The following is a 26374-nucleotide window of genomic DNA, read 5'->3' on the forward strand; positions in this document are numbered from 1 at the left end:
ATGTGATTTGATTCTGTCTTGTGACAGTTCCTGGATGAGGAAAACAAAAGGGACGAGCCAGTGGAGTTTGATACGAAGGGAGATACATAGAAACGGTCACTGCCTTCAAGTATAGGTATGCGAAAATACATTGTAATTTATAGGGATTGGATGAAAACGACAGTGTTATTGCTGTAAGCCCATGTTCTGCGACTGTTTGAGAAACACTGAGTCTTCAGCCAGGTGATTTTGTTTTGTTGTTGTCTGGCCAAGAGCTGGAAGGTTGTGTTGTGCTAATGCAAAGTATTTAATAAAAATGTCACACGAAAACAAAGATGTCATCGTGTTATGTGTCTTCATTTTGGTGGTGTATCTTTCAAAGGAAAAGCTACACACGATATAATCAAAGCATTGTAGTTGTTTTTAACCTTTTTTCATAATATCGTCGAGTGTCAGCAGCTATATTCAAGATATGTGCAACAAAACTCTTTAATTACCCCTTATTCTTTGATTATACATCTGTATATTACATATACACAGAATAATGCATGTTAGTTTAACCCAAAGTTGTTTGACACATTGTAAACTATTAGAATTATGAATTCCTTGTTAGACTTGTTGTATTGTAAAGTCGTATTTCACAACGTAAAGGTATTAAGGAGCTTGTATTATAATAAATATATCGTTATACCTCAAAAATGCCTTGCTGTTTATTCAGCATATTTAATTGTATATGTGTATAAATGTTCCGCCTGAGATTTGTGTGCATTTGCGAAAATAATATGAACCTTAAGCTATTAAATAAACGTCTGTTTTAATATTGAAGCTAATGTGATTTTTGCTATTGTGTATCTAAGAGCGATTGCACATTCTGATCATTTCTTCAATTTTTTTTTCTTCAGATAAATAGGACAAACGGACCACCTGGGGGGGCAAGTCCCACCAGGTATAGTATTCTTCACAGAAGATTTCTGCATCAAACGTTTACCAGTATTTGTGCGCAAATAATATTTTAAATAAAAGGCCATCTGTTGTAGATCTGAGGAACTTTAAGTAAAGACTACTAACAGCCCTCTTGGTGCTTGTTCAAAGTCTAAATTCACAACCAGCACTGTACTGAAGCCTAGCTACTGGTCAGAAGTGGATCATATCAAAAGCTGCTGTGTTTTCAAATGGAGCTACGGACACACAGCTGCGCCACTGGGTAACAATGCTCCCCAGCTCGGTGTGCCCTGGAAGAGTTGGAGAGACTGACCGGTGAACTGGGTGTGTTCTGAGACAGATCATGTGCAAACAGTTCCAGGAATGGCTGAAGCAGTGAGACCCAAGAAAACCAAGCCCAAGCAGAGTGCCAGATCTCAGGTAAGGGCATCTGTCGTCGCGGTACTGCTATTTTACACTGCAGGCCATTGCCCTTAACATTGGGATTGAGGGCGAATGTGAGATCTTGTTGATGACAGGGTGCCCAAAAGCGCCACCATGTATATTACTGAGATCACTTATAGTCCCAAAAAGGAAGGAATTCATATTTTGTTCCATTAGACCTTTAATAATACAGGAGACAAAGGTATTGTAACACTAAACTACTTATGTAGAAGTGAATGTAAAGCTGCTTTCTCAAAAATGTTTTTATTTCAAGTCATCATGTTTAACAGTGGTATTAGAGTGGGTGTTAGTGGAAGCAATCTGAAAGTCAGTTGTAGTGCAGTGTATGCCTTTGTGTATTGGAGATTCATCCCGCTGTATTCAGTCAGCACTGCAGGAGCATGGGCTGTTTGTTGTGAATTGCAATACAATTCTGAAAAAGTACATGGTTTTTACCATTTACATTGAAAAAAACGATAACTTTAGTTTATTGTCACCCACCAAACAATGCTGAAACTGTAATATCTAACATGGAAAAAAATGCTCATGTGAATATATGTAGACAGGAGGCACAAGGTGAAAATTCCCTACTATGGGAATACTATGCCATGTCCATCATTCAGTCACCCATCAGGGAAAAACCCTTAATGTTTCCTTTTCTTTATTTTAAGTGTCCAATTTCTTTCTTTGACCTCCTAGGACAAAAAGCAAAAGCCAAATGTAGGCTTGAAGAAAGTGGGGATACCAGCTGCTCCAGACAGCCAGGAATTTGTTTCTCTCCCTCTGAGGGAGTCCCTGCCACCTGTCCTTAGGGCCGAAAGTGACCTGCAGTCCAGCGATGACTTCACTGACATCCCTCTGTGTGACCCAGCTGAAGGGCAGGTCAGGGGTGAAGGCCCAGAGCCACCCATAGCACAGCCCTCATTAAGCCCAGACGCGGACGGTGCGGAGAGTGAGGCTGGGGGAACGCATGCTGTCGAAGCTGACACAGGGCAGGAAGACAGCAATGCAGAAGAAAGAGAAGTCCAGCAGGAGAATGTCCAGCAACAAGAACAACTAGATTACGCTATAAAAAAGGAACCCCCCACACCCCCACAGTCTCGAACCCAGGACACCCGCCTGCTGGATCATGGTGCTGAGCTATCCTGCTTGGACAGTGCACACGAGACCAGCAGAGCCCCTCTCATGGTCTGCTCTGTCCCCCCTGCCTCACTGGAGACACAGCTGCAGGTGGTGGAGGAGCATGGCCTAGGGGACACGCCACTCTCACAGGCCTCCAGAGTGACTGACAGGACTGAGCAGAGGGCTCCAGCCGTGCTTCCCCTGGTGGAGCAGGAGTCGCCCCCCAGCCTGCTGCCTGTGAGCCTGGTGAAGCTGGAGAAGCCCCTTCAGAGGCTGTACCCCGAGCTGCCGCAGCTCAGCCCGGCCGTCCAGCCCTTCACTACGGAGCAGCTGCGGCTGTGGGAGCCCGGCTCTTGGCTGGAGAACGTGGAGTTACATGCGGCTGAGTTCCAGTGCATGGCTCACCAGGAGGGCCACGAGCTGCACGAGCTGCTGATGCACTACTGGCGATGCCGCAAGCAGCTGACCCAGGCCCAGGCTGAGCTGCAGGCCTCCAACTCCGACTGCAAGACCACCCAGAACCGGCTGTGGCACTTCAAGGACGAGCAGCTCACCCTGCAAGTGAGTAGCATGGCAGCTCCAGTATTAAAAGTTAAATGAGGAAAAATATTTTAATTACTATCTATTAAATCATTAACAAGGGTGTTAAATATTGCATATTGTTATTTTCATATGATTTTAGATCTAAATACAGGTACATAACATATTAACCTATATTAAAGGATTACTTTGATTTAACCAGAAATAATTGTACCTGATGATGTTTGTCAAGGGAATCCATTATTGAACACACAGATTTTCTGGTGTCTCTTTCACCCCTTCATTGTCATTAATTCAAGTGATGCAGCCAGCGTATCCTGGCATTTCTGGCCTCAGTGTACATTGCTGAATAGGGGAAAATATTTAAGGGATCAGATTAACTTGACATTCATTGAAATATCTGTCTGAGCTTTTTGACCTCAGCAGTATGACAGCGGAGGATTGCCTTTGCTCCCAGGAATGGTGGTTAGGCCACACAGCACAATTACATTTTTCATATTGTGTTTTCTGGCAGGGGTGTAGACTGACACATTGACTGAGCCAATTGTTCTTGAAAAATTCTAAAGAAAAAAGCGGCAAGATTTTATTTTGATCAGTAAGGGCCTTGGCTGGTGTCACTCTTTAACCTTACCAGAAAACAACCCTCTGTATAATCAAACAGCAATGTCTGCTCAGCACTGTGCATCTGCATGTGTCCCTATCTCCTCGTATGTGTTAACAAGCCCTGCTCTCCTCGGCAGGGCGTCTGTGCGGACCAGGCCAAGGTGTGCGGCTACCACCGCTTCCAGCAGGTGGTGTTGAATGAGCCGGTGCTGGGGGAGCTGCAGCGACAGTTCCAGGCCCGGGCAGAGCTCCTGCACCAGACGGTGGCGCTGCACTCCTACACCACGCTGCTGTCGCGGCTGCAGGTGGAGTCCTACCTGTACCGCCTGCTGAGCGCCAACCCCTCCACCAGGGCGGCGGCAGTGCTGGAGACTGGGGAAGGTGCGTGTCTGTGCTAGGCGGCCTGATTGGGCTGATGATCCACTTAGAACTACCGCAGTCACCTCCTGCAGTTCATACAGTATTACAGGGATGGAAATGAGATGAGATGCATCTTTTGCAGCAGTTTGAGCCATTTCAGGTTTTTACGAGCTGTTTGTGACTGATGTTAATCAACGGGCTGCCCTTGTTTCTTCAGAGTGCTCTGACCTGGAGTCCCAGCCATCCTCTCTGCAGCCTCTGAAGGAGAGTATTAGCGTCCTCTTCAGCTTCACACGCAGGGTGCTGGATGACGCCCAGTTCCAGGGAGACATGCACCTGTGGTTGCAGAAACTGGTACAGTGCAATTTAACTTTTTCTAATGCCCCCATATCCACAGAGGTCAAAGGCCAATGCACTGCGGAAGGTAGATTCCAGTCCCTCTGCAGACATAGTGTTGACTGCGCTGTTTCCTGATTTTTTAAATGGAGCTCAGAAAAGCAATGAAGCAGGGAAATGCTGCAGGATTCAGAAATGCGTTTCGTGTTGATGCTGTTGATGCTGATCCTCCAGTTGGAAAGTTTGGGTTGTCAGGAGTCCCGGTGGGTCTGCCCGGTCCTGTCTGTTCTGTGTGTGCTGAAGGGGTTGTCTCGTCTCAGGTGGCTGTGCTGCACAGAGTGGGCTCTGCTGGGGACAACCTGTACCTGCTCCACCACCTGCTGTGCTGCCCCGCTGGAGTGGGCAAGTGGGCCGTGCCGTTCCTACAGGTGGGGGCCACTCTCAGTATCTTTCTGTCAGCAGGACAGGTCAGCCCGTTCACTATTCTCTTCATATTGGACAGTACAGTTCTTCTAGGTAATGTTGTCTATCAGAATATCGTAATTTGAAGACCTTAGAAAGTTGACCTTGTCTTTAGTATTAAGATTTTCCTGCAATGTAAGGCACTTTTCTCTCTACCATCATATTCCCACAGAATCAGCATCAATCTGTTGTTTAAAATGGACTCATTAGCTTTGTAGGTTCTATCAATATTCATTTAATTTGCTTTTAAATACCTTTTTCTCTTCAGATACGAGTCTTGGGTAATCCCTCTGGGGTTTATCACTTCATGCAGGCGCTGGCCATCCTGATGTCCCCCGTGAGGTCAGTACAGTGAGATGGACAGGACTAGAGGGAACGGATTGCACTGATGTCCAAGTGGGGGTGGTGGTGGCTGGGAGTTCACACAATGGATGTCAGTTTGTTTTATATATTTTTTTATGCTGTCCTAATAGCCACTAGAAGTCATTTCAATATAATTTTTTTTTTTAATCAAAGAGGAGATATTATTTTCCTGAAGCTTTCTATTCGGTCATTCACTTAAATTTGGATGATGGTTCATTGTTGTTTTTGCCACATTAATGCCATGTAAGAGAATGAAGCTGGTGCGTACGCTAAGCCTGAGCTCACTGTTGTGCTGTGTTCCCTGCAGGAACCGCCCAGACTTCCTGTGCCACATGAAACCCTGCGAGAAAAAGGGCAGCTCCTCCTCCAAGTCTGGACAGGAGTCGGGGAACTGGACCCTAGTGGACGAAGGAGGAGAGGAGGTGATGATTGAGTTTAATCCACATCACTCAGTGGGGCCTACAGTCTGACAATCCTTATGGTGCAGTTACATCACAACTGGTGTACAAATCAAGAGTTTAATGTTATTCTTATATTTTTTCTTATTAATTTCTTACTAGACACCCTTATCCAGGGTGACTTAGTTTACACAAGAAACATTTTAAAGCATTACAAATTCTTTACATTAATTATTTTGAGTGAATAGAGTTAATTGTAATTGAGAAACAGTACATGGATAAACCATGCTAAATATGGCTTTAAAAGAAGGTGGGGAAAGTGGAAATAAATATTTAATGTGAGCAGGCCTATTGATTTTGAAACAGTTTGATTCATGGGGTTTGGCATCTTTTCTCCACTCAGCAGAAGTCTTTTCCCATTCAGAACAATCCCTTATTTCCTACTATATATCCTTCTGACTTTTAAACCTTTGGATTTAAAATGATGCTCTCTCAAACTTCTAAACTTTTATACTATTAAAATGGAATTACATTAGATGGATACACTATTCCTTTAAGAAGCAGTAGGAGTTAAACTGTATATTTTCTCTAGAATTTATTATGTTTTATCTTTTTTGTTTTGCATTACCAGTGGTTTAATTAATTTCATGATCAAAAATCTGTAATCAGGCACAAAAAAAATCTTTATTATCAGTTAGCAGACTGGGAAGCTGTTTGCATGTGGTGCAACATTTTGCCTTTATTAGATACTCACTGTGTTATTTTAATTATATATGAAGTATGCAGGAACATGTACATTGCATATCCTGATTGGTCCATTGAGATTTCTTCTTCTTCTCAGGATGAAGACCCGGAGACAAGTTGGCTGCTTCTGGCAGAAGATGACTTAATCGCCCTTTTTTCACAGTTTCCGTTTGATGAGCTCTTCAGGCATTTATTAGGAATGACATCTAAAGGTATATCCGGGCAGTTCTACCAGGAGTGTGTATGCTCTCCAGTATCTGTAGGTTGATTGACGGCCACGGTTTCCAAGCACATCTTCTGCCCTATTAGCTATTATTGGATAAGGGTGTCTGCTAAGAAATAAATAATAATAATTATCAACAAATGTATCATGAATGTAAATGAAAATGCAGCCATTGTGTCAACTCAAAGAAATTACTAACAGCTTTACCTCAGTGTGTTTCTGTAAGCGAGGGAAGTCATCACTACATTCAGAACCCATAACCAGAATCAGACAACACATAGAAGGAGCTGTGCAGCCTGTAATTGTCACAGTTTGTTAGGAGTGCCAGTTTGCCATGAGGTGCCGTGGTTTCATAATTACACTCCACTTGCTCTGGTAATCTCGGTGTTCTGCTTCTCTTTCCTGACCAGGTCATTATCAGCCTCAGTCAACTACCGGCCAGAAGATGATGAAAATCTTTGCTTTTGCCTCTTCCTTGGTGGAACTGTTAGCGGTGGGCCTGGAAACGTACAACAGAGCCAGATACAGACAGTTTGTGAAACGCATCGGCCACATGATCAGGTGGGTAGACCGCTCCACTCACCCTCGAATTAGTGGGTAGCCTGAAAACAACCTCTCTTGTTGTGGTTCACCATCTGTGTACCATACTATAGAAATCGAAATAGAGGTTACATTCAGTAGTTTTTGCTACAATACTAAGGTTTCTAAGAAAACCAGACATTGAAGCTTTTCTGTGTTGTATTTAAGGCCTTCTGAATATTATAAGACAGGATCAGGTGTACACTACAGTTTATTTGGTGTTCAATAGGAACTTAAATGAGTATATTTCTCCCAGCCTACTCCTATCGTCCTCCCTGTCCTGACTGGCACAGGTCACCTACCCGGGTAGGATCCCACTCCTGACACCAAAGATTCTTTCATCAGATATTAGAAATCGAAATGTGTGACTAGCATTAGATTGTTACAGGCTCTTTTTGGCCGGTCCCCTCTTTCTAACAGGATGACACTGTGCTATGTGAGTGACCACTGGGCTCAGTACGTCAGTCTGACTGGTGTGAGCAGGACCACGATGCAGGAGCAGTCTTTCTCGATGGCAAAGCTGCAGGTGGAGTTCGACGAGCTGTTCTTGAGAGCTGTGCTGCACGTCCTAAAGGCTAAAAGGTATGGGAGGAAGCCAAGTCCAGGACCTAAGTAGTGCAAGTTATTTGTAGTAGCTCTGTAAAAATGCTGGGGAAGACACGGAGACAAAGAGAAATGCATTCTCTTTTTGTTTGCTGTTTTGTTATCAAGTTGTCTTTGCTTGCTGAAACAGAATGGATACCCGCTCTAAGTTCATACCTATATCTCAGTGATGTTCCTTCAGTGGAGGCTGGAGTTGACTGGGCAGGCTCGCTGTGGTGTGTTAACAGTGCTGTGTTGCTGCTCTTGCCCTGTAGGCTGGGCATCTGGCTCTTCATGTCAGAGATGCCCTATGGGACCCTTTCAAGCTCCATGCTGTGGAAGATCTTCTACATTATGCAGTGCACAGAGACAGAGGGCATGGACAGGCTGAGCTCAAACCTTAGTGTTGATGTTTGCATCCAGAGACTGAAAGGTGAGAGTCTGTGACTTACAGTGACATCACAGGAACTTCGGCCCCATCTGGGAGAGTAAAGGCCTTGACAAATCTTGATGAAAGAGTGACTAGTCTCTACTGGGATTGAGCAGAGTAGAGCTGAGACTTGACTGGCAACATTTGTTTTGAAATGCAGGGTGGGACGGCAATAGATGATCCTGTCTTTTTCTCCCTGCAGAAGTGGAGCTGCAGGAGAAGTTCGAAAGCTGGCTGGCTGAGATTAATGGCTCTGATGGCATCTGCTTGCTCACCACGTTCGCACACATGGCCCAGCCGAAACGCACTGATGTGGATGCTGAGTTTGTGCGAACTGTAGTGCTGCAGATATATGAGGTACTGAGGGACACCCAGAGGCTACTTATTTCTGCTCCCCCATTCCACCAACTGCCTTCTATTTATTAAATGTTTAAAATATCTGTTATAATGATGTGTACAGTTGTAGCTGTAGCTAAAAACGTTCACACCCTTCCATTGTAATGCTTTTCGTTGATTAATTTAGTTCATATCATTATCCCTTTTAATCAGCACTGGTGTTCTCACTCTGGGAATGTGTTCGTAGGTTAATTTGCAGTGTGTTTGTTTTTTAATGGAAGGGTCTACAGGTAAGTCAAGTCTCACAGGTCCCTGTCTCCTATTTCTTTCAGGTGTCGTATGTGACCGTGGCTACGAGGGAAACCTTCTCCAAGGTGGGCCGCGAGCTGCTGGCGGCCATAGCCACAGCTCATCCACACATCGTCTCGGTACTGCTGCAGCGGCTCCGGGAAACCATCGACAGGGTTGGAATGGTGGGTGAAGCGGTGAACTGTTCAAGAACCGTCCCCCCTGATCATTCACGAATCAGTTCAGTTATGTATTGACTCTGTCTGTCCAGGTGTCGCTGTACCTTTTCAAGGAACTGCCTCTCTGTCTATGGACGCCTGTGGGAGCGGAGATAGGAGTGATCCGAGAGTGGTTGTTGGGCTACAGCCTGTCTGCCGTGGAGAACAAGCTGGCCTGCATCATCCTGGAGGGGCTCAACTGGGGCTTTGAGGAGCAGGTGTGTTACAGCTCTCCACAGTATCCTGCACGGCACTATAGCTCACTGGGAATTACTCCAGAGCAACAGTTGTGCACAGCATTTACAAGGGTCCTGTTATCGGTCTGGCCTATCCTTTACCCAAGTATTCCCTGAGTTTGTATGAGACTGTATGAGTATAGTGTGTACACATTAGCAATTGTGCATGTGTGTCCTTCTCTTCCTGTTTTAGTCTATAACTGTTATGTATTTGGATACATCTGTTTAAATAAACTCTTCTCCTATCTTTGGGTTTCTCTGAGGAGAAAGAAAAACCCCACTTCGAATGTCACAGAGCAGTTAGTTAGCACCTGAACTGTTCAGGAATGTTTCGCATTAAGTGGAAATTGTGATTGTTGCTGTACATTTGAATAGTGTTTGGTTAAATGACACTATTTATCCCACAGAGCAACTGTCTGGCCCTTGATCGTGCATTGCACACGGAAGTAGCCCTGCTGGTGGTTGAAGCCTACCAAAAATACCTCACCGATAAACCGTACGCAGGGATCATCTCTGAGAGCATCAAACAGGTCGGGGTGCCTGATTTTTCAGTCCGATTTGCACTCCCTTTTAACAGCTCCTTTTAGCTGTCATGCTTTGCTTTTTGTTTATGTTTTTTTCCAGCATCCCAGAAAAGATCAGACCTCAATGTCCTGGCATTTTTAGACTGCAGTTAAAGAACCATTAGAGTGATAGTCGAGATTAGACATGCTGAGGTATTTGGTCTTGTTGTGAGAGTCTCAGTTCTCCCTTCAAAACTCTTTTCTTTCTTGACACATTTAAATTGTAGACTCTTCTCTGATAAGGAATTCTATAATATGTTGAATTATTAGCAGTGCTATGGGCTCTGACATGCTGATGGACCTCTCTCACCCTCTCCTTCTCCTTCTCTCTGCCTGTAGGTCTCGTACCTGGCCAATGTGGTGCGGATGGGGCACACCCCAGAAGCCTCTTTTAACCAGTGGGCCTGGGACCTGGTATTGAGGCTCAAACTGCACGTGAATGACCACAGTCCACAGGACGCCTGGGCTCCCCTGCCCTCCAGCTGTGTTGTCATCCCAGAGGTCACAGAAACTCCCACCATGCACCCTGTTCTGAAAGCGGTGAAGGCTGGGATACCCATTGGGTGCTTCCTTGCCCTAACCATGACAACGATTGGGCACAGGTATAGAGGCCTGCGTGTGACCAAGCTTTGAGTCGAATTTGAACTTATTTTTTATTTTGTGGTCGTGTTCTATGGTGTTTACGTGCTGCTAAGGTCAGCGTGGGTACGTGTGTTGAGGGCCTGTCGTGTCTCCGCAGCCTGGAGCAATTCTGCAGCGAGGGAGTGGGATTACTGAAGAGCCTGGTCCAGTCTCGCCACCTGCGCGCTGCGGTGCACGTCCTGGACAACCTCCTGCCCCTGGTCTACCCCTGCCAGTACTACCTGCTCAAGAACGAACAGTTACGGGCCGCATCCTTAATCTCTCCAGTTCACTATCTTTGCTCTCGATTACTGAAGGCCCATAAGTCTGCGATGTCTGTTGATTGGGTTAAACTGCTGCACACAAGCCTTTATTTCAGGATAATTTTCCATTCCCATTAGATTTCAGACCTAAAAGCAGATGAATGCCTTGTCATATTATGTTGGTTAAACCCTTTTAGTGCAGAGTGGGTATTACACTTTTCTTTTATTTCCAGCCAGCACTAAATTACATGAACGTGATTTTCCCAGCCCCATATACGGACGGCATGTGTAGTCTGTCAGAGTCTCATTTCCGTAATTATTAAATACTAATTAAATAGTCATTATTTGTCTCCCTTTGCAGGTTCCTGAGCTGCATTCAGCTGTTCCTGCAGTCGGACAGCGTGGTTCCACAGGGCATGACACAGCAGGTCACCCACAAGGTCACTCAGCACCTCACAGGGGCCACATACGGAGAGAACGTCAAACTTCTCAACAGTGTCATCCAGGTATGACGGATACTGGCCCAATACCTGGGGTCTCGTTATCCAGATGGGATCGATAACCTAAAGTATGATTTAGATTTTTTTTTTTTAAAGCATTTCTTGAGGTTTGAACCATTGTTAAGCCATGATGGATACAGACAATCACAGTAGATCCCTGGGTTTTGAGATTCTATAAGTGTGTTGTGTCTGAAGTGGTCAGCAGAGCGTGTCCTGTCACTGACGGCTTGTTATTCTACCGCACCCAGACCCACGTGTCTGAGGGCTCTCGCAGCGGCCGGGTGGGAGCGGCAGCAGTGCTGGAGTTCTGGACGCAGGTGCTGACGGGACAGAGCCTCTGGCACCGGGACAGGACCGTCCTGTACGTTCTGGACCACCTGTGTCGTGCGGCCTTTCTGCACCAGCAGGAGGAGTGCCTGCATAAACTGCTCTACCAGCAGCACAAGGTGACGGAGAGGCCGAGAAAAGGGGCGGACCTTCAAACTCAACGTTCTGCTTTTCAAATACATTTGCTGTTTGAGTCGATGGAAAACGCTTTTATGTTTTTTGTCTTTTTTCGTTCTTAAAGAATGCGTTGGGTTACCATGGAGACCGAGGCCTGCTGTCCTCGTTCGTGGGTTGGATCGTGGCGGGCAACGTCACGCCCTCCTTCATTGAGGGCAGTGCGTTACCTGGGGAGGTAAGGAATCCGAAGCAGAAGCGATTCTCACTGGCTCTCAGTCTCGCTGTTCACACGTCTCTCTTGTCTTTTGCTGTTGCATGAAGCGAATTGCCCGTGTATATTTAACGCTGATTTCACCCTTCTCTCAGGTGTGGTTTTCCTGGGTGGTTCTGAACATGGAGTCCATCTTCGAGGAGGATTCTCAGCTGCGTCGCTGTGTGGAGCACGAGCTTCTCACCAACCCTTCCCTCCCTCCTGACCAGGCCCTGAAGGTGGCAGCTTTACTGAGCTCCTCACCTTTCCCTCTGCTTTTCTACTTTGTCACTATTTGTTCTATTCTGTGTTTGGTTTTTTGACATGTACTCTATTCCAAAGGGCCCTTTCTTGCTTCAAAATCTAAATTCAACACAACATGATGAATTCAAATGCAGGATTATGTTAATTCTTTAAAGGGGCCTTTCCAATACTCCTGTAGTCCACAGGCATGGTGAGGACCAGTGAAATACGCACTCCTTTGAGAGCTCTGTGTACCAGTCACTTGCTAAGTAGTTCAGGAGAGATTATTGTGGTTGCATAGACGAGCTCCTGTCATCTCTCTCACCCTGGAGTGTGGGCCAAGTAGAAGGCTGCTGTCCTGACTGCCGGCCTGTGTGTTTACAGAGAGCCCAGGCTCGCTTGAAGCTGCACGTGGTGCCGTCCCTGCAGAGACTGATGGTGTACCGATGGGGCCAGCAGGCCCTGGCCACACCAGCAGACCACCCTCTCCTTCCCCTCATCTGGCAGAAGTTCTTCCAGCTCTACCTGCGTCAGCCTGGGCCCGAGTTCGGGTACATGTGCTCTCATTGCCTTCGACCGGTGCTTCATGGTGAAGACATACAGCTCTGAAAACAATTAAGAGACCACTGCAGATTTGTCTTAAATCAGCATCTCTACATGTATGGCAGCCATTCCATTCCATTCATATTTTATGTGGAATTTGGGAGAAATGTTGTCAGTAGTTTATAGAATTAAACAAAAATGTTCATTTTACCCAAACACATACCTATAAATAGTAAAACCAGAGAAACTTTTGCAGTGGTCTCTTAATTTTTTCCAGAGCTGTATAGTGAGACTTTTAATTTGTTTTCCTCCTCCTTTCTTAATAAAAAAGTATATATATTTATCATCTTAATAAACAATAAAAATGAAAAGACCTGTTTGTCAGCTTGCAGTCTGCACTGAAATCTCTTCATTTTTCAATGTGTCTGGTCCGGTTCCAGGTTGGAGGCGAAAGGCTGCATCGGGATGCGCTACTTCCACAGCCCTGCTCACGCCAGCCTGCTGAAGGAGCTGAGACAGCGGCTGGTGGAGGTGGCCGACTTCCACCATGCGGCCAGTAAAGCCCTGAAAGTCCCCAGGAGCTCGAACCCCAGCGAGGGGGAAACCAGCCCAGGAACCCCAATCATTGACCACATGACCTCCCCAGAGCTGCACATCGAGCTGGTCAGGTAATCACACACACCATTACATGGGAACACGGTACCTTATGCTATACCTGTCAATATCAATTACATTTATGAGGTGTTTTGTAATTAACTAAGATTCCTGAGGCCTGCCTATTCCCTGAGAAATTATTCACAATTTGAAGGTCGTTTAAATCACATCTTGGCTTAAAACATGTAAATGTGAAACTCAGAAATGAAACTGTAATGTCCAGAACTACCTTCTTCTTTGTGGGGTTTTAAAGCACATGTGATGTATTTAGATGTTGAAGAGGGGAATTCAGGAGTGGAAATTGACTGTGTCATCTGAATTGTAGCCCAGATCTATATTGCCATGTTTGTGTGTGCTGCAGGTTGTTCAATGTGTTTGCTGTCTGGCTGGATGATGAGAACCTACAGAAGCAGGAAGTGTATTTACCTTCATTGCCAAAGCAGTATGATGCTCACCGATTGGCCAAAATCATGCAAAATCAGCAGGTTTGTTTACTATATATATATATATATTGTGCCTTCAAGAGTTGTAGTTGTGTCCTGGGACATTTTTGTTAAATTTTTAATATATTTTTTCTACTTCTATTTTAATTAAAAGCTTAATTTTATTTTAGAAGCCTTCTGAAATCAATGACCGTTTCTGTTTGCAGGACGTGTGGATCGAGTATGTTGATATTGACCGAGTGCAGCATGAGCTGAGGGAGGTTCTGGGTCTGTGGCTGAAAGCCCGGGCCGAGCCCTTACTCCTGCACAGCCACGGCGTGTCAATCTTCACTGATTTCATCAACCCTCAGGCTGGTGAGTCGGCACAGGGGCCCTGCAGCACACGTCATAGTCCTGTTATGCTATCCAACCTGTAAACATACACATCTGAACCGTGTTATTTCTCATTGGATGACCTCTGTCCTTCAGGTCTAGTGCTGGATAGTTCATTACCTAATTTTGGTAGGAAGCTTTGCTCCAGCTAACCCATGCATTGTTTCCCTTCGAAGCCAAGGACCGTATCCTTGCCAACCTGAATAAGCATGACGCTCCACAGCCCTCCATAGGCATAGTGCCCATGCGGGCGCCCGTGCCCGATGTGTCTCCCGGGAGCCTGTCGGATGAGAAGGCCGCCACCAGGCTCATCCAGGAGGACCTCAGCAAGCTGCAGCACCAGGCCAGGTGAGTGAGAGCCTGACAGGCAGTGAAAATGTGCTCATTGAGAACATGTGACCTGTAACTCTTCAACCCAGCATTTGCTTTTCTTCTCTAACAGTTTTCTTTGTTTGTCCTGTCTGTCTGTCCATCCACCCTGTCTGTCTGTGCCCCGTTTGCGGTTTAACAGGTTTTAAATTGTGTGAAAACCGAACCACACTTTAGTCCATTCCTTTTGTTTTTTTTTTTAAATAAAAAGCAATTAAAAAAGATGTTCCCCTGTAGGTTTCATCAGTGTTAACAGCTATTTTAATGTTTTGAATTATTTTTATTGTTAAATATTGATGAATCTGTTTAGACTGTATTCAACGTAATTTTATATATACACTTATATGCAAATTACATTTGGTTGATTTTCTAAGTGAAAAGAAGTTAACACAGCCTCTGCAGAGAACAAACTTAAACTTTACATATTTCTGCAGTTTTAAATGCATAGTTATTATTTATTTGTTGAATTTCATAGATTGAAAAACATAAAACAGTAAATGTGGAATGAGCAAAAGTTTGGGCATCCTATCAGTCAGTACTTATTTACACACCCTTTGGCATAAATCACAGCTTCCAAATGTTTCTTGTAGCCAGCGAACAGTCTTTCTATTCTTGCTTTAGGAATTTTTTCCTAAATATTCTGTGTGAGATCTACCCACAGATTTTCAATAAAATTCAAGTCTAGCGACTGTGAAGGCCTTTCCAAAACCTTAATCTTTCATTTCTTGAAGTAGTGTATGGTTGATTTTGAGGTATGTTTTGAATCATTGTCTTGTTGTAATATCCAACCTTTTTTCAGCTTCAGTTTCTTCACTGACTGTGGGACATTAGAATCAGTAATCCGAGATTACTCTTGGTCTCACAGATCTCTTCTTTTCACTTCAAATCAACAAAACATATAATTTGGCCAGGGGTGCCCAAACATTTGCATATAACTATCTGTTTCACTCTCCCCCCTTGTTGTCTTCAGTAATATGAGATATCAGTGATGGCTGTTGTAGTTATTGTCATTCCCCACCTGAGTGTGCTGTGTGCTGTGTTGGCAGGCTGGCCGCCCTGCGTGAGACCCAGCAGGTTGCTCTGGACAGTGAGCTGCTGGACACTCTGCCCCAGCTCTACATCAACCGCCAGGAGCAGCTGGCCATGCAGCTGGAGTGTGGAGGCAGCGGGGGCCGGCCTTGCCAGGGCTCAGCACTCATCACCGTGAAGGTAAGGGGATCTGGGCTTGGGCACAGGAATGTCCTGCAATCTCTGATACTTCTGACAAGCATAGGCTGCTTCAGAGATTTCAGCTGTATTGATGGGATGCGGTCTGGAACATTTCTTGGCAGGAATTGCATTTGGAAGAGTAGTTCCTCATCTGTGATTAATAGCCCTTAAATATGGGTTTCTCTTTTTTCAGTGCGCTGTGTTGAGCTATGTTTCATTAGTGACGTGAGCCCCTTAAGTACAAAACCACGAATCATGCTTTTGAGAGACTCTTATCTGACACATTTAAAGCTTTTTTGGGGTTGGTTGTTCTGTTTTATCGTTCTTTCCCCAGTATGATGGCATGCACAAGCTCGAGCCTGTGCAGAACCAGATCCAGTCCCTGAAGCGTGACATCAAGCAGCTCCAGAATGACTCCATCAAACCCCCCCCGCAGAGCGTGGCCGAGGCCGCCGTCCACATGGAGAATTTCATCACGTGAGTATAAACTGTGCATGCATCAAGGAGGCAACAACATGCGTGTTTATTTAATTCTGGGATGATAAAAACATCCTGTGGGATACGTCAGTCACCTGTGTTCTCTGTTTTGCGTGGTAGGGCTCTTGTTAATACCTTCAAGATGCAGTCCGCTCCCATCGTGCAGAAAGTGGGAATTGCAGCCTTCTACCAAGTTGTGTCGTTTGTTTGTGAGGACACTCAGCGCCACCCTCCAACCCGGCAGTTCTTCTCCTCCTGCATCGAAATCCTGGGGCAGGTAGTCGTCTTTTCTCCTTTCTTCCTGCCCCCGCCACCCTCCCCACCCTCAAAAAACCCCACATTGCTTTTGGCCTATGTGTATGTGTAAGTGATGTGCAGCGTCTGCCTGTGAAAGCCACCCTGTGATGTGCTTCTTTGAACAGGTGTTTATCAGCGGTGCCCCGGGCGAGTGTCAGCGCATGCTCAAGACCATCCTGGAGAACCGGCGTCTGTGTAACCTGCTCTCGCCCTTCTTCACCCCCAACGCCTGCCCCGCCGAGCTGCTCTCGCTGTACGAGGAGGTGGTGAACGCCCTGCACACCGACAGCGGAGACGTGGTCTTCATGCTGCTCACAAAGGTTCCCCCGCTTCTTTCAGTCTGATGCCGCTTGGTTTCTGCATCCTTGCGTCAACCCAAAATGTGCTGTACCTTCTGTTTCTCTATTTCTAGTTTTTTTTGTTTATTTAATGGTATAAAAACAAAACAGAAAATTCCCTCTTCAATGAACATGCCACCAGGTGTCCCTTTCTCCGCTGACTCGTGGTGTCTCCTCCCCCAGTTTGACCTGCTGCAGTGGCTGTCGTCCAGCCAGCCGCCCTTCTCTGAGAGGAGTCGGCTGATGACGCTGGTGCACCAGGCCTTGGCCGCCTGTGGCCTGGAGCCCGAGCAGGAGGTCCTCATGCCCTTCAACCTCTTCTGCAAGCACTGGACCCAGCTGCTGTGCTACCAGTTCCCCGACCACTACAGCGACTTCCTTCGGCTGCTCATGCAGAGTAAGGGATGACCACAGTATCTCTTTGCTCTTAGTATTAGTTCTTTTAACATGCTTTGAGAAGAGAGAGAAAATTCATATTCAGTTGAATCCTTCCATATGCTATCGCAGATGTACAAAAATGTCCTTGGGGGAAGTGGTTTTCAGAGACCACTAATTATCAGACTAATTGTGCTTGACACAGCGGGAAAATATGTGTCTTATAAATACTAGCCTGCTCCTCCTTTTGCAGCATATAAAGCTCTTTAACTGTAGTATCCACATTATTTTCAGAGTACAGATAATTTTACAGATGATATACACATTCAGACACCTAATAAATTGTCCTAAAAATAAACACATTTCCATCTCAAACAAAAACGTGTGTTTTTCCACCTGATAAATAATCGATGCTAGCCCTGCAGGTGTGAGTTTTTACCACAGACGAGTCCTGCAGGTGTGAGTTTTTACCACAGACCGTGTGTTGACCCATGCAGGTTCAGCTGAGCAGCTCCTGAGTCCTGAGTGCTGGAAGGTGTCTCTCCGAGTGCTGGGCTGCTCCGCTCCACCCAAAAAGAAGTCGTCCAAAAACCCTGCTTCTGCATCAAGAACCACCACCATCGTCCTCTCTCCTCAGCAAGTAAATAAGGGTCCACTGACAGTGCTGCTCAAAGTATACTCTTCTTTAACTCGTTCAGGTTTCACATGCCTTTAACAGAATAATGCCCAATCATCTTACAGATATCAGCAAATCTTTTCGTATTGTTTCTAGTTGTCAGCATAAAAAGCCTTCTGTTAAGCTAAAAAAAAGCTTAGTTGCACTATCATATATATATATATATATATATATATATATATATATATATACAGCTCTGGAAAAAATGAAGAGACTACTGCAAAATTATCAGTTTCTCTGGTTTTTCTATTTATAGGTATGTGTTTGGGTAAAATTAACATTTTTGTTTTATTCTATAAACTACAGACAACATTTCTCCCAAATTCCAAATAAATATATGAATACAATGGAATGGCTGCCATACATGTAGAGATGCTGATTTAAGAAAAAGTTGAAAATGTTTTCCAGAGCTGTATGTGTATATATACATACACATGCACACACACACACACACACACACACACACACACACACACACACACACACACACATAATAGATGTATACTCATAGTTTTCTCTAATAAAGACCTGTATTTGTATGTAAACGTAATCTTGTTTACTTTATAATTTATTTGGGTAAAGTAGATAAATTGATTCTGCCACTATACAGAACAAAAGGACGTTTGACTGGGTGCTCCCTGGGTATTCTGTTACTAGATGATTAAAATAATCATAATTATACAATTCCTTTCACTTTCAGGTCACGGAGACGATAGAATGGCTGTCGGATTTCTTCCTGAAGCTCCGTCTTTCCAAAGCGGATTTCCGCAGTTTTGGCCTGTTTCCTAAATGGGGTCCCTACGTGGAGGAGGTCAAGCTCTTCTGGGGATACCTAGTGAACAACACTATTAACTGTGTGCTGGCTGGTTTAGCAAAGGAGCCGGTGGGAAGCAGCACCACCGTTCACGGTACAGAAAGCATGAACCTCTCCGATCACTTCCATTTATCTGCTCTGTCCCACGCAGAGCCCTATCAGGTTAACAATAAATGTTTGTGAAGTAGGTTTCCACTTAGTCACAGTTACTGTTTGATTCAGAAAATTGGTAAAATAGCATGTTATACAGAGCTTGCTGATCCCATAACAGTGAACAGTTGAAGCACTTTGGCTCAGTGGATTCTTCTCATTTCAGCTCTGCTGACTCTGCACTCTCAGATCGCTGGCCTTTTTAAACCGTGGATCCTGGTCCTGGACACAGACGATGTCAGGTCTGTGTGCACCATAGTCTGCTGCTGTTCTCTGGCATTGACTTTCCCCTCACATCCTTGGCTCCCACAGTGATCTGTTGTGTCCCATTGGGTTGTTTAGAATTTGTTAGCCGGAGTGCTTTGTATGAAATGTCTATTTCATCCTGTACATTTGTACAATTTGTAAGATGGTTACCTGGCGTGGCTCAGTTCCTCGTAAAACTGTAACATTATCTTTGGTCAAAAATGTACTTGTAGTGCTGGTCGTTGTAATATATTTAGTATAATAATAATTATGGTATTATGTTATTATGAAAAATCCACAATATTCCCTCTTTATCTTCCTCCCCCAGCAACCTGCGCTGTTACCCATGGCTGGAGACAGACACCCCTGCAGCCGCCAGTATGGTGGCCCTGTATTCCCAGTTCACAGACACTCTGCACACTATCTTTAAAGGTAGGATCACATTTCTGTGGTTTCCCCTCACCGTCAAGTGATCAGCCTCCTCAACTGAAGCCAAATTGCAGGAATCATGAGGGAACTGTCCAACTCCCACAACCCACCTCACTGAACTGAAATTAATCTAATTTAGTTTTAAGTAGTTTCAATTTCTTTGGTGTGTGACATGAAAAAGGTTGAAATCAAACATCACATTGATCATTAGAGCAGATATCGTCTGTCCTTCACACAGAGGCTGGCGTGAGTCGGGTGCAAGTCACCCTGGCGCATCACCGAAGCAGAAACACTGTGATCCTTTGAGAGACGATCTCAAATCCCAGGGTCAGCTGCCTCCAGATGAACTAAGCAGACCTGCTCCTGTTCGTAATCCTCCCAGTGTCCGCGTGTTCCTGTGTTTGACCTTCTTTTCTTTTCCGTCTGTCTGTGTCCGTTGTAACGCAGACCGGCTGCTGCCAGGACAGAGGGGCACCCTCTGGCTGCATCTGATGCACTACTGTGACTCATGCACAGCCCCCAAGATGCCAGAGTACCTCCTGTACACCTACCACACCGAGTATAGCCGCCTGCCCTGGAGAGACCTGCACCCAGACCGGGCCCTCATGGAGCAGCTCTTCAAGGTGAGGCGTCTCTCCTGCACAGGCCTCTGTTACCCCCCCATTAATTATTTGAATATTACACTCTATAGAATGAGAGCCGTTCTCGTGAGTCACTGCCCACAGGCGTGATATTAGCCTTCTGACTGAGAACACTGGTGTAACAGTAGTTGTAGGGGAGTATTTGAACCGGTGCTGAAAGGCAGCAGCTCAGGTTGCTGAGGTATGTGATGGTTGGGTTTCGAGTCCACTGAGACAGTTTGTGTGCAGGTGGAGAGAGGCAGCCCCAAGAGCTGCTTCCTGTTCCTGGGGGCGGTGCTGTGCGAGGTGAACTGGGTCAGCGTGTTGAGTGGAGCTCTTGGCCCACAGCCCAGTGCTGAGACCCAGGCAATGGTCGTCTACCTCTTCTACATGATGGTGTTCCTGGCCAAGGAGGACCAACTCCTCGGCAAACCTGTGAGTGTCACACCTGTAAAGTCTAAACCATTTCTATTATATCAGATATTAAGATTTGAGGGGAAAAAACTAACTGTCTTTTAAAATTGTCCTACTTAAAGCAGATAAGATTAAGTAAGTACAGTGGATTCTACGTTAGTTCTTGTTTTCATACCCGTTATGTCGCTACTTAGACAGCAGCATCTAGGGCGTCTTCTGTGTATTGGTCCGTATTTAAAATGATCTGCATACTTATTTCTCCTGCTCTGATTAATGTGTCCTTGTTGTGGATCCGTGTAGGACTCTCCACTCTTCAACCTGCTGGGCCAGTCCACCTCGCTGCCCTGGCACTTTGTGGACAGTTCCTCCTACCAGAACGTCATGAGCTACGTGAACAGCCACTACCCCGCCGCGCTCATCCTGAAGAGGGACTCCTCCTCAGAGCTCATCGTCAAACTGCTGAAGATGGCCGCTGGGTTTGGACCCTCCTTTGAAGGAATGCTGCACAGCGTGAGTACCAACTGAGCACACCTGTGTTTGGACAGGGTAGCTGTGTGTAGGATATATCTGACTTCTGCGGAAAAGGACGCTTGCATCTGTGAACATGTTTTTGTGAAAATGTGTCAGCAGGACATGACTCTGAAGTGCCAGGCCTTTACCCGCCTGGCTGTTCAGTTCCTGACCACCCTGGACCAGCGGGGAGACATCAGCCTGGCAGCACTGGAAAAGGAGATGGAGAGACTGCTGGAGGACATTGTGTTCTTCAACCCACCAGGTGCGAAACCGCCGTGAGACTGAACATGGTCTAAGAGAGTGATATCCTCTTTCTGGAACATTGCCTTTATTAGCTTCTGATCCCTGAGGCTACCCTTGGAGGGGCCTGGTTTTGTTAAACACCCTGTAAGGGTCTTGGCATAAAAAATATATATTGTTCTAGAGACTATAGGTGGCGTCAATAATTAAAATAGAAATGGACTCAGCTTTGTGGCAAGTGTTTCACTTTGAGTCTGAAGGCTGTGTTGTGTCTCCCTCAGATGCCAACCTGCAGCAGCGCCACATGGCCACATGCGCGTTGTGCTCCGAGGTGCTGACGGTGTTAAACAGCACGGGGGTGTCCACGGCCGAGGCCCTGGGCGGGAAGCTGCACGCCTGGGTGGAGCGCAGGGCCCGGGCCCTGGTAGTCCTGCCCCTCCTGACCGCCGCATGCCGCTGCCTGGCCTCCGTGCGCCACATGGCCCGCACCACCGAGGCCTGCATCCTGGCCTACTTCACTGACGGTGAGAGGGAGCAGGGGAAGAAGCAATCCTCTCAGTCAGTATGTGCACAGCTCTCTGATGAATGCTACCCAATCTTATGATATTCTTCCACCTCCCTGTGTCTCTCATGCCAGGAGCTTGTGCAGACCAGTACTCCGGCTGGGGTCCGATCCTGGTGTCCCTGCAGGTGCCCGAGTTGACGGTGGACGACTTCCTGCAGGAGAGCCTGGCGCTGGGCAGCTTCCTCACGCTGTACGTCTACGTCCTGCAGAGACTCAACCTGGAGCAGACGCTGGTCAATGAGAAGAGGACCCTGAGGCTGCTCAACACCTGGATTAGCCAAGTCTTCCCCAGGTGAGGTGCACCTGGAAGTCAAGTGGTGCCTCTCGTGTGCAGAGCCCCAAGCGCTTACATCAGGGCCAGGGCAGGACAGAGCGCCACGGAACTTCAGAGTAACGAGACTGAACCTGTCTTTTGTCTGTTTCTCGTCTTTCTGTTTTAACCCTGACTGAGTGCAGCAGTGCGGCAGACGAGGCCAAGCTGTTCCTGTGGTGGCACAAGCTCCTGCAGCTGGTGCTGGTGCAGGTGCAGGTGGAGCAGGAGGAGGGCTGCTCGCTGGAGCCCTTGATCCTGGTCCTGCTCAGCCTGCAGGCCCAGCTCACCCAGCTGGGCGAGGAGAGGATGGCCTCTGGGATCCTGGGAGCGATAGGGCTGGGCAAGAAGTCCCCTCTCTCCAACAGGTGGGGACTTGTAGCAGCGCTGAGCAACTGGGTGTGACCTCGTTCTTCTACAGACCATATTATAATTCTCCATTCATCTGGCTGAGGTCTCTGATGTCGTTGCAGGTTCCGGGTGGTGGCTCGCAGTATGTCCGCCTTCCTGATGGTCCAGGTCCCGGCCGAAAACCGTCTGAGACTCCAGCAGGGCACAGACCTGCAGCTATCGCCCAAAGCACAGCAGGTACGGCACACTGGGTTTCTAAATGCTTTCGGCCGTACCCCTCCTACCTCACCAAATCATTGTGGTAACAGTGCAGCATATAGTGAGTGTCTGACCTAGTGAAGGTACAGAAATACTGCATATTGTCACTGATTCACGCCAGTACATAAATTGTCAATGTAAAGGCGGTCATTTCTTTGTGGTTTCCTAAACTAGTTGGACATAGTGGTTGTAATGGGTTGAGATATTTTAGAGGATGGGGGGGTCGCAGCTTGTTGGTCATCCCTGCTCCTAAAACTTGTCATGTAAGCTCAGACACAGAAGTGGTTAATGGGCCCGAGGCACAGGAAATGTTTTCAGTTCAACATGCTGTGATGCGCTGCTCGTCTTCCCGCAGGCTCTGAGCACCCTTGACACCATGCCTTCCAGTAAGCAGTACTCCACGTTCCAAGACACCCTGAGTCAAGTCTGTCAGTTTATCAGATACCCCGGCCACTGTCTGCAGGACGGGAATCGCCTGCTCGCTCTCCTCGTCAATTCCCTCTACACAGACGTGCATTACTTGGACATCATACGGTAGTGCGTCTGTCTCTGCCTGTGGGCGTGGCAGCTGCTGCGAGTCGACGGTGCCAGATCTTGGTTTCTCGCTAGACTGAACATGTGGGCGTCTTAACTCCACGAAACACGGGAGGGCAGTGCAGACTCAGAGCTCGAATCCGGCAGCCCAGACCAAGAACAGGGATGCTCTGCCAAGCTCTGGAAAGTCTAATTTCTCCCAGGAATTGCTGACTGAAACACCCCGCACCGTTCCCAGGAGAGGGCCTGCCAGGGATTTTTCTAAGCACTGGAAGTAACCAAGTACTGAGAGACTGTATCAGCTGCCTACCCCACCTTACCTGTGTACTGTCTTTGAGCGGAAGAGACACCGCTCTTTTATCATCACACAACATTCTTAACTAGGGATGCGGCCTTCTCTGAATGTACAGATAACTGAGGTTCTTTCCTTCCTTTTCCTGGCTGCTAACTGTAACTCGAGGAATGGATTTTAGATTTATAGTACTCAGAGATCTTGCCTAAGAAACGTGATCAGTTTGAAAATGATGTCTTTCCTGGGTTGGTGTATTATTTTGATGATCAAGTTTTAAGCCTTTAAATCCCAGTATCAACTAATCAAGTAAAGTGTCCTTCAGAATTCCAATTGAAAGGATTATGAAACAAGAATGAGTTCAGGACTTCTAAGTGCTTTGTTAGAATGATGTATATTGTAAAATGTGTATAGGTGCCTGACTTGGATCATGCTCTCTTATCTTTCAGCTACCAATTACAAATGTAAATCCTTCTTGGACGTGTAGGTGAGATTTTAAAGTATAACTTCCCCAGATGTCGCTGAAAACAGTTGTAGTGTATAAGCGATCGTCACTGTATTGTTTATGTACATATATGCATCTGTGTGTGAGTTTAAAACTATATCTTTGCTTTAAAATGTACTAGTAATTCTGGTTGGTTTAATGTATCCTATATAATTCTAAGACTGAGTGAGTGTCCCATAAAACCTTCCCCTGTTGCTGGGCTGGAGATCTGGACATTTGATAAGTAGAAATCTAACTCCTCTACTTGCTGTTGCCTCCAAGGGGTTTCTATTTCAGTGCACACATGACTTCTGCATAACCCTGGAATATGCAATTTGTATTAGAAAGCTCCAACTACATCAATTTCTATAGCATTTGAAGCCAATCGGCTTGAAAAAAGTGCAAAATGTTGTCTATACTGAATACCTGGTGCTGAAATTACTCATTGACAGTCCGTTAGAAATGTTTATTATTTTCCCTGTGTTTTTACTTCTGCATGTTTTTTGTTTTTGTTTTTTTTGTGCCAAATCAAACCCTCCTGACACACATTGGGCTTGGCAACTTAAGCGCCAAGAGTGACAAATTAAGTGAGGCCCAATAAGTCATTTTCATTTTGAATTCTTCCACCTGTTTCGTATCAGACATTATATACACATTTCGGACTTCCACACAATGCTGATCTTAGCCTGAAAGCAGAATCCTGCCCCTCCCCCATGTTCAGTAAATAGTTTTGTGTGCAGCTGCCCAGCATTAGGAATCCATTTTGAAAACAGCCAAAGCACAGACAGATACATGTGCTCTGCCATTATGTGTGAAACTTCCATTAATAGGATGTATAGATTTTAAACCTTTACAGTGGATTAAGGTGAGATTCCTGTTTGCTTGACAAAACAACTTAAGAATGTTACAATATGAAATGTACTTGCATGCAGATTGTTGGTTTATTTACTTGTATGAAAAACAAAAATTCTCTTCTGGAAGTTTCACTATGGGTTTAAAGTATCGGTAATGCTAGAGATTGTAGTCGGTATTACCTGGTTATGTCTCTACACTCATATCTTCAGATCTTCTCATTAGGGACTTCTTTAGTTTCTTCCCACTGTACTAGTTTGCTGGTGTAGTTTATATCGGCCCCTTTTTGTATATTCCCATGTTGCACTATTCTCAATCAGTTGAGTTTCTGAGCAGGTCACCTGAGGTCAACAAAGCTCCCCAATGCTCCGCAGTTTATTGTGCAGGTGTAGTAAAATGATGTCAAATTTGGATTCAGTCAAAATAATGAAATCCAATTTACTAATGCCATTCCAATGCCTTGCTTTAGAAATACTTCTACTTTTGGTAATTTACCAGTTGTAATGTGATTTTCCCAGGTTTCATTTAATGCCATTGAAAGGATTCTCTGATTATTCTTAAGCAATTGGGTGAAACTCTGAATGGTTAATAATTGCTGTTAAAGTCCTGTTGGATCTGAGATGTAGATGTGTCCTCACATGGATGTCCTAGCACACCGCCTGATAATCTGCAGCTTCTGTTGTCAGCCTTACCAGTATGCCTGTTACGTACTGTACTGCACTTTTATATTTCATTGTGCCATGCACAGATGTCCAGGATCACCACAAGCAGATTTTAATAGTGGCTCATGCACAAGAAAACTCACTGTGTTGGGTGGGTGTAAATTGATATTTGTTGTTCCTTAGAACACTGTAAATGTGATACAAATTAAAAAAATAATAATAAATGACAAATGTTGTGTGAGTTTCACTTATGTCTGAAAAGCATAAAATCCTGAACAGGGCAATATGTTAGATACCACACACTTTCACAGGAAATTATTGTTCCAGCAATTATTTTGTTGTTTTCACAAAACTGGACATATTCCCAAAAGCTCTCAAAAATATGCTTCCTTGTGCTACTGAATCATGTTATTACAGATGTATTGAAGTTTTAGGTACTTGTAATATAAATATTGCAAATCAGGCTGAATCTTTATGCCATTAAAATTATATTATACATTAGGTTTTTCTTGCATTAGTAAGGGTGTCTCCCAATAAATAAATCACTATATAATAATACTTTGCCTTGTAAATATAAATACAAATTCAAAAAGGTTGCTTTCTGCTATCGCTCACGATGCTAATTGTAATGCATCTTGTTATTTTTATTACCATAAAATGTTTTTAAGAGCATATTATTTTTGCATGTAAAATGTACTGAGTTGTCTATCACTGTCGCGTAAAGTCTGACATTAGCATTGCACAGTTACATAACAGTGTCTGGGAGCTTAAGCAACCATCTGTAGGTGTCTGAAGGCAATTATCACCTCAAAAAAGTAGGCTAAATCCCTTCAAGAAATGCA

At 45.4% G+C, this 26374-nt stretch overlaps 1 protein-coding gene across 1 annotated transcript; it reads left to right on the forward strand.

The window, feature by feature from the left end:
- The first annotated feature begins 21 nt into the window (after positions 1–21).
- epg5 (ectopic P-granules autophagy protein 5 homolog (C. elegans)) lies at positions 22–25763 on the forward strand. The gene is made up of 45 exons (XM_066712014.1): positions 22–115; positions 882–1341; positions 2044–3027; positions 3747–3990; positions 4187–4323; positions 4626–4733; positions 5036–5109; positions 5438–5552; positions 6370–6484; positions 6906–7056; positions 7495–7656; positions 7932–8089; positions 8289–8443; positions 8755–8895; positions 8982–9146; positions 9572–9694; positions 10067–10329; positions 10467–10607; positions 10973–11117; positions 11360–11557; positions 11680–11790; positions 11922–12044; positions 12433–12599; positions 13032–13259; positions 13607–13730; positions 13895–14042; positions 14237–14408; positions 15476–15638; positions 15973–16115; positions 16236–16392; positions 16538–16732; positions 16934–17147; positions 17623–17765; positions 18502–18709; positions 18932–19007; positions 19340–19443; positions 19888–20063; positions 20310–20495; positions 20775–20984; positions 21105–21249; positions 21509–21751; positions 21865–22084; positions 22249–22470; positions 22576–22690; positions 23067–25763. Exons 2-45 carry the CDS (start codon positions 1285–1287, stop codon positions 23247–23249), a joined length of 7812 nt encoding a protein of 2603 aa, XP_066568111.1. The 5' UTR covers positions 22–115; positions 882–1284; the 3' UTR covers positions 23250–25763.
- The last annotated feature ends 611 nt before the right edge of the window (positions 25764–26374 follow it).

This window comes from Amia ocellicauda, chromosome 8 (assembly GCF_036373705.1).
Source record: "Amia ocellicauda isolate fAmiCal2 chromosome 8, fAmiCal2.hap1, whole genome shotgun sequence".
In the NCBI taxonomy this organism is placed as follows: Eukaryota; Metazoa; Chordata; class Actinopteri; order Amiiformes; family Amiidae; genus Amia; species Amia ocellicauda.

Coding starts and splice junctions, on each gene's coding strand:
- epg5 (XM_066712014.1), top strand. CDS start 1,285: ATGGCTGAAGCAGTGAGACCCAAGAAAACCAAGCCCAAGCAGAGTGCC. Junction 1,342..2,043: donor AGCAGAGTGCCAGATCTCAG/GTAAGGGCATCT, acceptor TTGACCTCCTAG/GACAAAAAGCAAAAGCCAAA. Junction 10,608..10,972: donor TACCTGCTCAAGAACGAACA/GTTACGGGCCGC, acceptor CTCCCTTTGCAG/GTTCCTGAGCTGCATTCAGC.